This window comes from Panthera pardus, unplaced genomic scaffold (genome assembly GCF_024362965.1).
Source record: "Panthera pardus isolate Hobbes unplaced genomic scaffold, ASM2436296v1 HiC_scaffold_8, whole genome shotgun sequence".
Classification (NCBI taxonomy): domain Eukaryota; kingdom Metazoa; phylum Chordata; class Mammalia; order Carnivora; family Felidae; genus Panthera; species Panthera pardus.
Window position 1 is genome coordinate 153,490,696 of NW_026527013.1, and position 17,100 is coordinate 153,507,795.

At 50.7% G+C, this 17,100-nt stretch overlaps 1 protein-coding gene across 1 annotated transcript; it reads right to left on the reverse strand.

Moving 5' to 3' along the window:
- Positions 1-276: 276 nt before the first annotated feature.
- Positions 277-12,066, reverse strand: KLRG2 (killer cell lectin like receptor G2). Its single transcript, XM_019452916.2, has 5 exons — positions 11,264-12,066; positions 5,872-5,973; positions 5,271-5,416; positions 1,223-1,326; positions 277-720 (listed from the first exon to the last, which is right to left on the reverse strand). Exons 1-5 carry the CDS (start codon positions 12,009-12,011, stop codon positions 600-602), a joined length of 1,221 nt encoding a protein of 406 aa, XP_019308461.2. The 5' UTR covers positions 12,012-12,066; the 3' UTR covers positions 277-599.
- Between the last annotated feature and the right edge of the window lie 5,034 nt (positions 12,067-17,100).

Here is a 17,100-nt window from a genome sequence, read left to right on the forward strand (position 1 = left end):
CCAGCCCTGCGCCCACCCTCGCCAGCCCGGGAGGAAACCCTCTTCCCGCCTCCGGGGCGGGGCGGGGGGTGGGGTGCAGTTCGCATGTCCTGTCCTGCAGACACTGCTGGTGGGTGGTGTGCCCCCAAGTGCCCGGGGATGGCGCTTCCGGCGGCTGCCAAGTCCCCGGGCTCTGCGGGCCCGGGCGAGAACCGACGGGCAGCACCTGTGATCGTGAAGTCCTCCTGGTCCTTAAGACCGAAAGGGTGTGCACGTGTGACCAAACAGGTACAGGGGTAGGATGGGAAATGGCCATTTTAATGAGGGAGAAACCCAGGCTCCAAGACGCTAAGAAGCCATCCCAAGGTCACCAAACAAGTCCGCTTCGGGAGCCGGAGACTAAAATACACTCTGCCCGGGGCCACAGGAAACCTCCTTTCCCTTGGACGTGACCTGCTTGCACCAGAAGTCCAGTCCCGGGTTCGCTCAGGGAGGGCCCCTTGAGCACAGGGCAGGGACACCTGGAAGCCTGGGTCCAGGGGAGCGGCTACCCCAGCCGGCACCCTGGCCTCCACTGAGGGGCCACAGGCCCTGATGTCTCTGGATGGGCAGAACCCAAATCACTTGGTCCCCTTGGCACAGACCCAGGATCTTGGAGAGGCACAGTCCCAAGCCACAATCTTGCCTTCCTCCAGGCCCCCGCACTTGAGATCCTGCTGGTCCTCATCTTCCTCCGGGAGTCTGGGGAGGGTGAGAAGAGGGGCCGGGCTCAGGATGACGGGCTCTGCCGGCCGGTGCGCCTGATGCCAGGGCTGGCGTGGGGACTGCGTGACCACTGCACAGAGCCAGGAGAGTCTGCAAAGGGCTCTGGGGTTGGAATGAGGGTGCCCCATAGCTTGAGAGAACCACCCACCGCCTCCGTGCAGTGCCCCTTATCTACCGAACAGGGTGACGCTCCTGCTCGGGTGGGTGCGCTAGGGGGCCCAATAAGGGATGGGGTGACTGGGGCTAAATGAAACCAGGCCCTGAGTGGGGCAGTGGGGGAGGGGTATCTCCCAAGAGCTGCCCCAGGCTGGTGGTGGAGCAGGGGGCTGAAACTGGGAACGGAAGGAGGATCCAGATCAACAGTGGGGGAGGTGTCAGCGGAAAGGAAGGCCTCGACCCCTCTTCGGTGCCTGCCGTGATGTCATTCTGGTCACACTGGGGACAGAGAGGCCACCCACCCAGGCCCACGGTCACTTACAAATGGGGTGGTAGTGGAGCCCCATCAATCCAGTGCCAGCCCTGGGGGCCTCGCTGGGCCCCCACCCAGGAGTACTTGGTGACTGGGTATCTGCTCAGGAAGTCCTGAAGGAGAAAAGCAGCTGGTCACCCTTCTCCGACACTAGTAAGGCTCCTTCCCGGGAATTCTGCGCCCCACCCTGCCCCACCCCTGCCCCACCTCCTGCAGATTCCCAACTTACTGAGCCAGAGAAGTGACTCGGCTCAACCCGGCTCTCCCAGAACACCAGGAAGTGGAAAGCTGTATTGGATGCTCGAGGGTTGGCAGACACTGTGCTCAGGACTGGGGACCGGAAATGGGGGTGATCCCATCTCCGCTTCACGGGGAGAGAGGATGCGAATGCCAGTCCCCACCCAGCAACGCGAGATGGATAGTGAGCGGCCAGAGAGGCGGGGAGAAAGCTGGGAGACTCCAGAGTACATCCGGGGAGCAAACAGCCTGACTGTGCAGGAGGCGATGACAGGGCTGAGGCGGCCGCGGAGGGGGCCTGGGAGCAGATGGCCAGCAAGAGCGCACCTGTCAGCGAGAGCGTAATGTACCCTGCACCAGTTGGGTGCGATGTCATGACCATTTACAAAAAGAAGACAAGTACGAAGGCCACGGAGCGGTATGAGGAAAGTCAGCAGACAGGGTTACAGTGAATCAGACGTCAATCAGCTGCGCCATGATCACCGTCATGACAAAACACGTACGCACACAAACACAGACACGCAAGGAACGATAAAAGCCGGGAGTGCGTTGGAGAGCTATTAGAGACCGTCTTTCTTTTTCTTTTAAAGTATTTGTCCTTGAGGTCACGTTGTTTTTGGCAACAGAGTGAACGAAAACATTGCATTAAAAATTTTTTAACTTGGAAAAAGATGTTTCAGTGCTGTAAGTCCCGGTGTGGGGCAGCGATGCTGGTGCATCTTCCAGAACATACTTCGGTGCCACCTTAACAGGAGCAGTGACATCCTTCCGACCACTTGGGTGAGTGATTCCACTTTGGAGGAAAACTCCAAGAACATAAAGGGGGAGGAAATGAACTTCTCCAAAGATAACACAGTGTTATTTGTAAAGAAAAAATGGAAACCACCCAATTGCTTAGTAATAAGGAAATAACTAGGCACGTTATGGGACATCAACACGATGGAAAATTACAATGCTGGTAACAATGACAAGTACGTAGAAAATGTAATGCCAGAAAATGTAAATATGAAAACACGCAAAGCAAAGAAGAGCAGAAGAGCAAAAATATGGCCTGGGGAAAGCATCATCCATAGATTAAGTTCCAGAAACTTCTGAGTCACTTATGGTTCCAAAGAATTGCTGTGTATGAGGCCGCCGAAATCCCAGGGCCTCCACGGCCTTCAGCTGGTGCTTCTCCAACTTTGCCACCAATGTGGGAACATGGGGGAATATGACCCTCAGCAGAATTTCCTTGAAATCCCATATTTTCCATCTTAAAAGTGAGCTAAATTATCTGCTAAATTAGCCTTCAAACATCTTTTTTAAAAATTGTGAATAAAATACATACCAAGAAATTTAGCATTTTAACTATTTTTAAGTGTACAAGCTGCTGGCATTATGTCCATTCACACTGTTGTGCAACCACCGTCCATCCCCAGAACCTTCTCATCTTCCTCCACGGAAACTGAAGGCCCATTAAACACCTTCCTATCCCCCCACCTGCTTGAGTAGAGCACCACTCTACTTCCTGCCTTCATACATTTCAGCTTTCATATTCAAATGCTCCAATTAGTTAATCTTCGTAATCTTACAATGGAGATTTTTTCATGGTTTTTTTTTCACGTTTCTGTAGTCAACTGTGGCTTCTTCCTCCCTCCACCCCACAAACACAGCCGTTCTTAAACCAATGGCGAGTGAGTCTGCTGACTGATGACACTTAAACTTTCTCCTTTTCCCTAACTGCAAGCAAAATCAGCTCTTGGGGAGGCTGAGACCCGCTGATCCAAGGGCTGTGTGTGTCACTGGCACCTTGGAATGTCCCCGGGTGTGTGTGTCCCAGCTCCTGGAGTCTGGCCTTTGCCAGCTCCCTCTGCCTGCCAACCCTCAGCTGCTCCTCCTCGCCCGGTGCCTCCTGAAGCTTCTGTCCTCGTGGAGAGCTCCACAGTCATCACATTCCAGATTTGAACAGCCCGGGACCCAAATCTTCACCCTTGTCTTCTTGCAAGGAGCTTATCCAGACTTCATGATATGTTTCCTATATACTTATGTTTCAAATAATTGATCTTTAAAAGAATTCTTGGGGTGCCTGGGTGGTGCATTCAGTTGAGTGTCCAACTTCATCTCAGGTCATGATCTCGTGGTCCATGAGTTTGAGCCCCGTGTCGGGCTCTGTGCTGGCAGCTCAGAGCCTGGAGCCTGCTTCGGATTCTGTGTCTCCCTCTCTCTCTGCCCCTCCCCCACTCATGCTCTGTCTCTCTCTGTCTCAGAAATAAACATTAAAAAAAATAATTAAAAAAATTAAAAAAAAATAAATGTTAAAAAAAGTTAAAAGAATTCTTTATCTGAAGCTTGCAATTTGGTGAAGTTCATCTCCCCCTTGGAGGACCCAGAAGCCACAGGGAAGTTTTTGCTCAGGGGGCTGAGGTCATTCTGAACTCAACCTGTCTGCTTAGAGGCTGGAGGGCAGGGACAGGCTTTCTGAGGACACTTGCTGTGCTCAGTGGGTCACTGCCCAGCTGGGTCCCCTCCCCAGCTCCAGCCACTCTCTAGGGACCCACCTCCATTCCCACCGGCCTCCATTTTGCAGACGCAACCAGGGGCCTGAGAATATTCTTATCTGACAAATATAAGAACTCAGGTCTGACGCAGGCCCCCAACAAAAACGCTTAAATACTGACCTCCTGCTTACAGGGCTACTGTCCCTCTAGCATTTCCTCCTAATTACGTAGCACACATTATTCACAGAACATTTAGAAGATTAGAAAAAATTAAAACTTTAAAGAAGAAAAAAAAATCACTCGTAATCTTGCCCCCAGCGGTAACCACAATTAGGATATTACTATACGTATTTCCTTTCTGTTTTTCCTTTGTATATTTATTTTTACCATATTGAGATTTGATGGTTTTCAATCTACATTGTATCTTTCTCATTTCTCCATGTTTTCTGAAACGTCAGTGCTATTCCTGGTAATGAAATAACTCATGTTCACTGTAAAACATTTTCTCCAGCATGGTTTTCTGTCCATCTCCAGGGAACTCTCTGAGAGAAAGAAGGCAGGAACCACCTCCCCTGTTGTGCAGCACAGAACAGCTTTGTGTCAAGACTGGGCAGGAACAGTCCAAGAAAACAGAATGTTATGTATGTGGAACCTTAAGTAAAATATTAACAAGTCAAATCCAGAAGTATTTGAGGAAGAAAACATCACGGCTAAGTCAACTAGCACAAGAGGCCTGTACTGAAGTGAAGAGCCTGCTTGGGATTCTCTCTAAATAAATAATAAAATAAAAAATAAAAAACAAAAAGTAAAATAAATAAATAAAAACAGACGAACGTGATTCACCACAGAGATTAAAGAGGAAACAACGGTATCATCTCGATACACACACAAAGAAGCATCCCATGAAATGAAACTCATTCATGTTTAGAACTCATCAAAAAATGGGACTAGAAAGGAACTTCCTTAAATGCTAACATTTAAGGAATGGGCTGTTCTGGCTCATCATTGACTCCCCAGGGCCAAACACAGCGTAGGTGGTCAATAGATACTTATTAAATCACTGACCGAAGGAACCCTCACGGTGAAGGGCTTGGCACAGGCTGGACGGGAGCACGCCTGCGCCCGTGTTCCCGGCTCCACCTCTGCGTCTTAGAATGAAGAGTAGGTTGACGACCTTGGGAGCCCTGATGTCTGGTCCTCCCGCATGTAACTTTATTTCCCCAGGCCTAGGTGACTTTTTCTGCAATGCAGAGTTGGACTAGATCTTTGAGATTCCTTCCAGCGCTAGGAATGGGTGATCCGTAATGATACGTCCATCTTTCCTCCGCCCGCCTCCTTCTCACCTGGATGTGGCCCAGCAGGGGGAGGGTGGCATGGTGAGACGAGCAGAAGGCCTGGCTGGCCTCCCAGGCCCGAGCCTCGGCAGAGACGTAGTAGCAATGCTTCTCACACCACATCCAGCCCGGGGGGCACGGCTGGCAAGTGGCCCCTGCAAGCACAGAGACAGACCACTGTAAAGAGCTGAACGGATGCGCGGTAAAAAAAAAATCAAAGTCTGGCCATGGCCTTGGCTGATGGGACAGATCCGGAGCATGGAAGTGGTAAGCCTTGGGAAGGGCAAGTGGGATGGGCAAGGACCCGGGCAGGCTGTAGAGTTTGTGCAATGGCCAAAGCCGCCCGAGGCGGGGGCTGTCAACCCACTACTCGTCAGAGCACAGGCTGTGTCCAGTGGGAGGAAGGAGCTCCTTTCCCTCTCTGTGCTCAACAAGCCCCATGTCTTCATGCTGCACCTGCCCGGGGCAGGGGTATGTGTGTGTGTGTGTGTGTGTGTGTGTGTGTGTGTGTGTGTGTGTGTGTGTTTCTAATTCTCAGAAAGCTGCTGTCAGGACTACACACCCTGGTGGTGGCCAGAGGAGGAGAGGGGACCAGGAGGAGGCACCATACCTACTCTAGAAGCCAGGGCCACAATGGTGACCGCGGACACTGCCAGAAACACAGCCATGACCACTAGGGCCCAGCGCAGGGACTTCATGTACAGAGGCAGCCCTGGGGGAGGGGACAACCAGGAGAGACAGGTTAGAACCCAAGACTCGTACACGAGCATCACGCCTGCCTTAGCACCCCCCTCACCCTGGCCCAAGACACCACAGAAACCCACTCAGTTTAGGTTAGAAAATTATTATTGGGGAGAAAAACACTAGAAGATGTTCTGCTTCTTTAAAAAATAGAAGACGTAAGAATCCATTCAAGGAGAACAACGATTGGCTGACAACCATCTGCTGAGCACAAACCGTGCATTGGACACAGGGCACGAATACCACCAGGGACAGGGCAAGACCCCTGCACTCATGGGGCTCAAGGTACCAGGAGATAAAGCTCCAAACGGGAGGGATGGGGGTTCAGCTTAAACATTGGCAGACCTGGCTTCCAGTCTTGGCTCTGTGGGACCCCCAAGTGTTTTTGGTATGTTTTCCCACCTGCCTCTCCTATCTCTCCAGGCCACTGGAGGCCACTGGTGAGGCATCGTGCAGAGCGTGCTTTGCAGGCCATAGAGCAGGAGACAGATGTGAGTTGTCAGCAGCTCCCGTGAGCTGGACCCAGGGGACCAGATAACTAGAACGAGGCTGCAGAGGGGAAAGGAACTCCAGAGATAGGCAGGCAGAAGAGAGAGAACATATCTGAATCATCCCGCCCCGGTGATGGAGTAACCTGGGAGGCCAGGGGGGAAACGTGGGGAATAAAACACAGTAAATGGTTAATCGCGGCCTCAGACAGCTCACGGCAGCTTTCTACCCAGAAACATCTAAAGTAACTGAGCACTCCTGGGGCACCTGGGTGGCTCAGTTGGTTAAGTGTCTGACTTCGGCTCAGGTCATGATCTCAAGGTTCGTGAGTTCAAGCCCCGCGTTGGGTTCTGTGCTGACAGTGTGGCCTGCTTGGGATTCTCTCTCTCTCCCTCTCTCTCTCTGCCCCTCCCCCACCAAAATAAACAAATAAACTTTAAAATAAATAAATAAATGAGTAACGGAGTACTCCTGATTTTGAATTTGACCTCTGCCAGGACACAGAAGCATGAAATCAATTAATGTAAGAAGAGGCCTCTCCTCTCCCAGGCACTTGGCCGCAAGGGGCCATGGGACCCAGCCACATCTCGGGGATGAGGGTTGGGAAAGCTACATATTCAGTGTAAGGGTCCCAAGAATGCAAGTCATCGTATTTGTCAAAGCCTGAAACAGCAGAGGTAATTCTCCAGCAAATATTTTACTATTTTGAAACGACTAATGCCATTTTTAAAACCATATGCACAGGATACACGCCCCATATGAATGCACACGTGTGTATGGTACACACAACTTATACACAAAGAAAGTTGGGACACACTTCCAAGGTTTTTAAGAAAACATGTTTGCAATCATAATTCAACTTTAAAAGCAAAGGCACTTTTGAAATCTTTGACTTCCCTTTTCCATTAGGAAAAACACTTGCTTCAAAGACTGGAAAGGGAAGTATGTTACGGTGATCTGTGAAGAGTCACATTCCATCTATGACCTTTTAGGAATTTGTTCTTTTTTTTTTTTTAAACACATAATCCGCTTCTTAAAGGGATTTGACCCAAATTTTCATCAACTGATAAGTGGATAAACAAAATGCGGTATATCCATACAGCGCAATATTCAGCCATGAAAAGGTAGGAAATGCTGATGCAGGCTGCAACGTGGCTGAGCACTGAAAAGTTTATGCTCAGTGAAAGAAGCTTGTCGCATAAGGGCACATATTATGAGTCCATTTATGAAATGTCCAGAACAGGCAAAACCCACAGGGACAGAAAGTAGATCAGTGGTTGCTGGGGAGAGGCTGGGGGTGATGGCTAAAAGATAGAGCATTTCCTTTTAGGGTATTGAAAAAATACATTTTTTAAGGTTATTTATTTATTTTGAGAGACAGAGAGAACAAGTGAGCGGGGGAGGGGCAGAGAGAGAGAGAGAGAGAGAGAGAGAGAGAATCCCAAGCAGGCTCTGCACTGCCAGTGTGGAGCCAGATGTGGGGCTCGAACTCACAAACAGCGAGATATGACCTAAGCCAAAATCAAGAGTCGGACGCTTACCTGACGGAGTCACCCAGGCATCCCGAAAATATTCTAAAACCAACTGTAATGGTTGTGCACCTCTGTGAATATACTGAAGACCACTGGATTGTACACTTTACATGGATGGGTTTTATGGTATATGAATTATGACTCAATGAAGCTGTTACCAAAAAAAGTGATTTGAAAATGCTTGGAATAAAAAATACATACACATTGATAGTCTTAAAAGCAGAAAAGCCTGCAGAAGAAAAGGAGAACAAATCTACCAATCACCTCCGTCAATGTAACTCTTGTGACTGAACTCTGAATTCAGCTCTGACCTTTCAGAAAAGAAATACAGCAGGTTACATAGTCTCACACACCTTCCACTCTGGGCTGCAGTGCTGACCTTGGGGATGGCCTCCCACAGAGCCAGGGTCCTCGCCAAATTTCCAGGCAGGAGTCCCACCTACCCCCTTTCAAAAACAATTCTTTGGGGTGCCTGGGTGGCTCAGTCAGTTAAGCGTGCGACTTCGGCTCAGGTCGTGATCTCGCGGTCCGTGGGTTCGAGCCCCGCGTCGGGCTCTGTGCTGACAGCTCAGAACCTGGAACCTGCTTCTGATTCTGTGTCTCCCTTTCTCTCTGACCCTCCCCCCATTCATGCTCTGTCTCTCTCTGTCTCAAAAATAAATAAATGTTAAAAACAAAAACAATTATTATTATTTTTTAATTTATTTATTTTGAGAGAGAGAGAGAGAGAGATGGAGGGAGGAAGGGGCAGAGAAACAGTGAGAGAGAATCCCAAAGGTTCCACACCATCAGCACTCAGCCAAACTAGAGCTCCAGGCGGGGCTCAAACTCATGAACCAAGAGATCATGACCTAAGCTGAAATCAAGAGCCTGACACTTAACAGACTGAGCCACCCAGGCAGCCTGCTAAAGTCCCCTCTAAACTCGTCTTCTCCCTATTTCCAATTCTGGACCTGCTTAAATGGAATTCGCTCAGGGTCTGCAAACCTACCCAGTCCCACATGGCAATTATACACAGTCCTTCCCTCTGGCCCCATTCTCTAGCTTCCACCCAATTCTGTTTCCAAATCTTGGACTGACCATCTCTGATGTTACACCCTCTGTTTACTCTCTCACTTCGAACTCCATCTTAACTTGCCATATTTCCTACCGGCAACTGAAACAGTCTGCTTCCTCCCTCCTAGCCAAATCTGGGTATCAGGGGGTGGAACCAGGTTTTGTGGGGCTTCAAGTTTATTCAATTTGCTCTCCCCTGCTTGCACACTGTTTCTCTCTCTCTCAACTGTAAATAAACATTAAAAAAAAATTTTTTTTTAGAGGGGCACCTGGGTGCTTCAGTTGGTTAGCGTCGACTTCAGCTCAGGTCATGATCTTGCAGTTCATGGGTTCCAGCCCCATGTCAGGCTCTGTGCTGACAGCTCAGAGCTTGGAGCCTGCTTCGGATTCTGTCTCCGTCTCTCTCTGCCCCTCCCCTGCTCCCACACTGTCTCTCTCTCTCTCTCTCTCTCTCTCTCCCTCTCAAATATAAACATTAAAAAAATTTATTCAATTTGGTGGGTGAGGGAAGGGGTCTTAAAAAATATAATAAAAGCCTCCAAACACAAAGTTTGGCATAGGACTCAGAGGGTTCCTGCCAGTGAGGCTCTGCTTTTGTGTCATCGCCTTCAGGTAAAATCTATCACAATTGCCCTGCTCCTCCCGCTGGGCAGGACCATGCTGGGGCATCACCCTCTCTGGGCCCCATTTCCTCCATGCCCCCAGCACTGGTGAGTACATTCTTCCTGCCCGTCCCACCAAAATTATAACCACCTCTGGAGTTCCTAGGCTGCCCCACCATCTCCAAAAGACACCTTCTACCCCAGCCTCTGCTCCCATTCTCCGTTCCAGAAGGCTCCTGCCCAGACCCCTCCTGGCTCCGTCCCAGGCTGACCTGCAATTAAACTTTAGTCCTAGACTCTTATTAATCTGATCAAAAGCTACTGACTTTAAAAGACTCATTGTGGTAGACAGAATAATATTCCCCCCCAAAGATGCCCACTTCTTAATCCCTAGAACCTGTGAATATGTTAGGTTACATGGCAAAGGGGAATTAAGGTTTTAGACGGCATTAAGGCTGATCATCCGTTGACTTTAAGATGAGGAGACTCTCCTGGATTTTCTTGGTAGGCCCAACGTAATCACAAGGGTCCTTAGAAACAGAAGAGGGAGGCAGAAGGGCAGGAGAGTCCGAGAGGGCGGCAGCAGAAGGAATCAGCCACACATTGCTGGCTTTGAATATTCTGAGGGGTATGAACTAAGGAATGCAGAGTCTTCTAGCTACAAAAAGGCAAGGAAATGGAATCTCCCCCAGAGTCTCCAGGAAGGAACGCGGTGCTGCTGACACCTTGGCTTTAGACCAGTGAGCCCACATCAGACTTCTGACCTACAGAACTGTAAGATAATAAATTTGTGTTGTTTCAAACTACTAAGTTTGTGGCAATTTGTTACAGCAGCGATAGAAAGCACATCATCAGGCAGACAATGTGCTCACACCGAACTGCAAAAGCCAGGAACGATGTGCGTCCCTGAAGTCTACCCACAACTGAGACATGGCAGAGACGGGCTTTGCGGCCTGTCTAGCTGGCCTGGTCTTCCTCTCACCTGGCTAAGGTTTTGGCATTTTGCCTGCTGGGCAGGTGGCTAGCCCTCCTGGCCTCTGTTCCTGAGCTTTCCAGCTAGAAGGTTGCCTCTGCCACCCCCAAACCTACTCACCTTTCAACGCTTAGTTCCAGGAAGCTTTCCCATGCCCCCAGGGTTCACCAACCACTCCCTCCCAGTTCCCAGTCCAGGGTTGTTTATATCTTTTCCAGGCTCCTTCTGGTTCCCTGACAAGAGAAGGGAGGCTGGGCCTGAGAGAGGAGCCAGAAGTCGGGAGTCCGGGGACCTGTGTTCCCATCCGGGTTGCCACCCCCGTCACGTGATCCTGGAAGACCTCCCCTGTCCCGGAATTCCTCCCTCCTCTACTTCTCCACACTAAGAGGGAGTGAGAAAGTTCTTGCGGTGGGACGGCGGAGTGGTGGTGGAAATAGTGGTTTTACTCTTTCATCGCAGACAGCTCAAGTACAACCACTAGCCCCGAACGTTATCGATCCCAGCTCGGCGGGGCAGGCCAGGCGGGGCCGGGGCAGCGGGGTGGTCGGCGGGGCGCCGGGAAAGGGGAGCGCTCCGGCTGCGTCGCCCCCTCCCCGGCCGCGCGCTTACCCATGATCTTTATGGCCCGGGGCAGCTTCTCGTCGCTGTCCGTCTCGGCGCGGGGCAGCAGCGCGTCCTCCTTCTCCAGCCCCAGCTCCCTGCAGCGGCCGCCGCACGTGGTGGGGGAGCCCGCGGGCTCCGCGCGCCCGTCGGCGGGGCTGGCCCGGCCCTCGGCGTCGAGGCCGCGCTCCGGCCGCGCTGGGGTCCGCGGCAGGAGCGGGTGGGTGGGGAAGGCGTGGCGGGAGGAGGCCGGGGACTCGGGCACCGGCACGGTGAGGAAGCGCGTGGAGGGCGCCGGCGAGGGCGCGCGGCTGCTCCCGGCCGCGCCCACGGACTTCACGCGCACGTCCACCTGCAGTTCCACCGGGGCCCAGGCGCCAGGCAGCTGCTCCCCCGACACCAGCTCGGCCTCCGGCGCCTCGCCGGCCCGGGGCCGCTCGGCCACGGAAGGGCCGGGCGACGGCGGCTCGGAGTCCGCGGACGTCTGGCGGCGGAAGGCGCCGTAGCCCAGGCTGGATGGCGGCAGCCGCGTGAGCGCCGGGCGGGCCGGGGGCTGCTGCTTCCCGCCGGCGAGGTCCTGGCCCGCGCCCGCCGCCTTCTTTACGGCTCGGACCAGATTCGGGCTGCTCTCGAGACTCTCAAGCCGTAGTTCGTCGGCGGGGACCTGCAGCTGCTCCGGCTCCGCGACCTGGCTCCCCAGGGGCTCCATTGGGAACTCGGTCTGGTCTCCTTCCGATGCCACCTGGGCCCGCTTCATCACCGACAGACATAGAGCGGAGCGCACCTGGGCCCAGGTAGGCACCTCCCCGGTTTGGATTGGTCCAGCCTGGACAATTGTTTTCAGGCCACGCCCCTCACCCGTGCCCCCGCCCACCCCAAGGGCCCCGCCGGGATTGGCTGTGGCTAGGATTCTATTGGCCACGCCCCTTAGGCTACCAGAGCCTCCTTCACCTGGCACCAGGAATGGAGAGGGGCAGTGGACCTAGCGGAGGGGTAACCCGGAAGGCAGAGCTGGGAACAGAGACATAAGGAAGAACCCAGAGCCACGCCTGACTCCTCCCTCTTCTTTGCACCCAGTCCCACGGCCCTCTGCCATTGCGCTGATTTTGAGGGTTACAGCTTTGGGCTGAGAGCGGTTGGCCAAGCCTGTGAGAGAGCCTGGGACTCAGATTAGCAGGTACAAAGGAAATTGGGCGGCCTGAGGAAAAGGAGCAGAGCTGGTTGTCCTGACCGTGTAGTGGGGGAAGGGGCACCACACCTGAGAGGACTCCGCCACAGCAAAAGTCCCCGGGACAGCTACTCTGAAGGCCTGACTCCTATTAGCTTAACTCGTTGAAAACTGAGGGGTGTATAAGCATGAATGTGTATTTTCCACGGGGAGAGAATCCTGGTCCCCAGTCAGCCTGGTGTGGTACAATATGGGGTGCCCAAACCTGGCTAGTGATCTGAATACCATTTAAAAATACACATATTCCGGTCTGGGCTCCACCCACACTTACTGAATCTCCTAAGGTGATGAGGCCACTTTTAACAAGTGCCCCAAGGTAGCAATGACAAGTAAAATAGAAGCCACTCTGTTAAATCTGAATTTCAGAAAAATAAGAGTTAGGTTTTTAGTATAAGTGCACCCCAAGCACGGTGTGTCCTTCTATTTAAAAATTATTCATTATCTGAAATTAAAATTTAATCTGCCTCCCATATTTTTATTTGTTAAATCCGGCAACCTTACCCCAAGGGCTTCTACTGGATTGGTTTTAGGAGCAACATTTGGAAAGACCAGATACTTGTTACTCCTAGGGGAGAGGGGAGGAAGGAGAATGTGGAAGAGGGATTCTAGGAACAGATGTCCACCCCACCCCCCACCCCAGAAGACAAGTAATGGAGAGAAAAAGTCCAGTGGAAAGAAAGTGCTAGATGAAAAAGTTACGTTTAGGGGCTCCTGGGTGGCTCAGAAGGTTAAGTGTCTAACTTTTGATGTTAGCTCAGGTCATGATTTCATGGTTCATGAGATTTGGCCCAGCACAGAGCCTGCTTGGGATTCTCTCTCTCTCTCTCTCTCTCTCTCTCTCTCTTTCTCTTTCTGTCTCTCTCTCTGCCTCTCCCCCACTCATGACCTCAATCTCTCAAAATAAATTAACTTTAAAAAAAAAAGAATACATGTTATGTTTAATCCCTTCAAAAATCCAGACCATATATGTAATGTGGGGACATATCCATGCATGAAAATACATTTTAAAAGACGTGAAATGATACGCCCCAAAGTGATAATAGTAGATGCTGCTGTAGATAGTTTGGGGAGACAGTCTAAGAGACTTTAATCTTATCTGTAATGTTTCTACTTTCTAGAAAGAGAATGTATGCATATTCTTAAATAAAAATCCATTTTTACAAAGGTGGCATATTGTAAGGTTCTTTTAGAGCTGATGGAGATTACTATAAAAATTAAAATAATGCAGATGTATGTAAAATATTATTTTATTTTTGTAAATGTTTTTTATTTATTTTTGAGAGGAAGACAGACAGACAGAGTACTAGCAGGGGACAGACGGAGAGAGAGGGAGACACAGAATCTGAAGAAGGCTCCAGGCTCAGCTGTCAGCACAGAGCTCGGAGCCCGATGCGGGGCTCGAACTCGTGAACTGCGAGATCATGACCTGAGCCGAAGTCAGTGTTCAACTGACTGAGCCACCCAGGCACCCCAGAAGTATATAAAATATAAAGGAAAGGTCTCTCCCCTCTTTTTCCCCTCTCAGAGGTAGCCACTGTGCCTGCTGACATTAGTTGCTTATCCATTTTTGGAGTGACCTGGGGTAAGAGAGGAGCAACCTGACTTTGCTTTCCTGTTTACATATCTTTTCCTGGGATGATGATTATCAAATAGTTTATAACATCAAGCATCTCTAATGTCCCAGGTGTTTGGGCTCAGAGTCAGTGTCAGTGAGGAAAACACAATGTGCTTACCATTTAGCCATGTTCCCGTGACCTTGTCGGGGATACCCCAAGGCCTGGCTCCTCTGGCCACAGCCCACTAAGCTGGGCTAGGCTCCTGACTCAGAGGCACCCAGGGGCATCTAAATTCCATCTTGAATTTGAACCGGGGTTGGCACTGGCATCAACAGTGCCACAGGTGGAGCCACCACCGGCCGCAGGAAGTATGAGCAGGAAGCTGCAGGGACTGAAGATGTGGCCGTGGCCAGTCCCTCCCACCTGTTTTCTGGATTCTGTCTGCAGTCACACTTTCATTTCAGAAACACTCGCCGAGCAGGGTCCCTAGCCTGCGGGTATACGGCTTTGGTGCATTCAGGGGAGCTGGTGCGAGATGATCTCTTCCCCTTTAATCTCTTCCTTTCTACTGGTTCCTTCCCTCATCGGTAAACATGAGCAGGTTGTAAATGCCTCCTAGGACCCCGTCTCTTCCTCCAGCGAACACTCTTTATTTCCTCCTTGCACGACCAACTTTCCTTATCACTCACTTTCTCATTCCATCACACCCCAAGCCCTCCCTAAGCCACTGCAGTGTTTCTTCTCCCACGAGTCTGCCAAATTTTTCCTTGCCAAGGGCACCATACATCACCAACTCCTGCAGGTTTCTTCAGTGCTCGCTTTATCTCTCAGAAGCCGTCTGTGGCTTTCCTAACACTGCACTCTGCTGGTTTTCCATCTGCTTCCAGAGACTCCTCACATTCCATTAGGTCACTGACTCTCCAGCTCTCCCTCCAGCCCAGATCTTTCTCCGGACCTTGACCACACAGGTAAGCTATGGGTTGAATTTGGTCTCTCCAGCGTGTCCCGCCCCAAATTCATTTGTTAAAGTCTTAGTCCCCAGAGCCCCATAACGTGACCTCATTTGGGATTAGGGTGGTTACTGTGATGAGGTCATTCTGGATTAGGCTGGTTCCCTAATCCCATATGACTGGTATCCTTCTATAAAAAAGGGGAGATTTGGACACAAACACACACACAGGGAGAACAGCGTGTGAACATGAAGCAGGGATCAGGGTGTCTACCAGCCAGGGAAGGCCAAAGATTGTTGGCAAACCACCAAAGCTAGAAGATTGGCCTAGAACAGATTCTCTTCCCACAGACCTCAGAAGGAACCAGCCCTGCCAAAGCCTCGACCTTGAACTTCTTGCCTCCACGACTATGAGAGAATACGTTTCTGTCCTTCTGGGAGAGAATACATTTCTGTCCTTCGAGCTTCTCAGTTTATTACTTTCTTACCGCAGGCAGCCACTGCAAACAAGTCACCGTCCAGGAGGCTGCCCGCCCTGTGGCAATGGCTCTCCAGGATGCAGGTGGTCTCTGTGCCCCACCCTTCGTCACAGCTAACAGTTGGGCCAATCGGATTCTCGGCAATTTCTCGGAATTTGGCACGGATCTGAGAGAGCCAGGGCTGGGAGGTGTCAGAGCTCCAGGAGGGCAGCTCCTGGAGGGAAGACCCACAAACTCCTCTTCAGGTCCCTGGAATTTCTCTGGTCCCGGCCCTTCCTAAAGCTTGCTTGTCTGTATCTGTGGATGTCATATGACCCTGGAGTATCTTTCCCTTACCTCCCTTTTTTAAATCTCGAGTTAGCATGTAGCGTTCACCACTCTAACTGTAAGTAGCAGAAAACCCCAATTTAGCCACCAGCTGTGTTAGGCCCTGTGGGCTCCCTTAGGGTGAGGCCCAGGCTTTGGAGCAGTCTCCGTTGTGCCTTCAATGTAGAGCCATGGGGGCTTTGTCATCAGGAGGCCATTTACGGGCCGCCTGGGTGACCCATGGGTTAAACGTCGTCCAACTCTTGATTTCAACTCAGGTCATGATCTCACGGTTCACGAGATTGAGCCCTGTGTCAGGTTCTGCGCTGACAGAGAGAAGCCTGCTTGGGATTCTCTCTCTCCCTCTCTCTTGGCCTCTCCTCACGCTCTCTCTCTCAAAATAAATGAACATTAAAAAATAAATAGAATCTTTTTCTGCTTATAACAGCAATACATGCTTGTGATTTAAATTTAAATTTTACAGAAATTTAAATATTACAGAAATACATGCTATAGAAAGAAATTTCATGCCCCCCAGACATCTCGGTTATTAACATTTCAATATCTTGTCTTCTGGATTTTTTTCCATGCCTGTCTTACCTACGTTGTTATTATATGTGCATATATTTTATTTCCAAGACATTGCTATTAAATACATACCCATACATAATTCATTTAAGGAGTCTCCTGCTGGTGGACATTCGAGTTGTTTCCATGTGGACAGGCAGTCCTGTTTGAGCAAAATCAATGCAAAAGCTACAGTTATAATTCAGTGACATCCTCGTGCACTGTTTTTAAAAATCAAACCGATGTTATCTTCAGATAGCTTCGTTAAAATGAAACTGCTGAGCCAAAGGGTGGTCACAGTTTTGTATTTGATGGACAGTGTCGAAAGTCCCCAAATTCTTCATAAGAAGCTGAACAAACAGTGGATGAGGGGTTGTTCCCCACAGCCTCCCCAGCACTTGATATGATCAATTTTCTTAGTCTTTATCAATCTGATGGGCAAAAATGTGAAACTTGAACTTGCATTTCTTTAGTTATGGGTGAACTTGACCATCTCTTCGTTTGTTAACTGCGTTACTGAGCAGTGTCCTTACCAGTCTCAGGGGCTGGGCACAGGGCCTCTAAGTCCAGTTCCAGGTCAGGGGCTGGTTCCAGGAAGTGGCTCAGCAGGCACCCTTGTCACTCCTTCCTGCCCCCACACCATGGCGTTCACTGGCCCGGGAAGAGTGATGGTATCTGACCCACGTGAACAGGCCCAAGAGTTATAAAAGCATAAACCAAAGCACGGCTGGCTTCTCCTGGGGAGGAAGCAAACATGGCCA

Excerpts from the sequence above, each read along its gene's own strand:
- KLRG2 (XM_019452916.2), bottom strand. The coding sequence starts at position 12,011 with ATGAAGCGGGCCCAGGTGGCATCGGAAGGAGACCAGACCGAGTTCCCA. Across the intron at positions 5,974-11,263 it reads CCGGGCCATAAAGATCATGG|GGCTGCCTCTGTACATGAAG; the intron begins GTAAGCGCGCGG and ends CCCCTCCCCCAG. Across the intron at positions 5,417-5,871 it reads GGCCCTGGCTTCTAGAGTAG|GGGCCACTTGCCAGCCGTGC; the intron begins GTATGGTGCCTC and ends CTGTGCTTGCAG.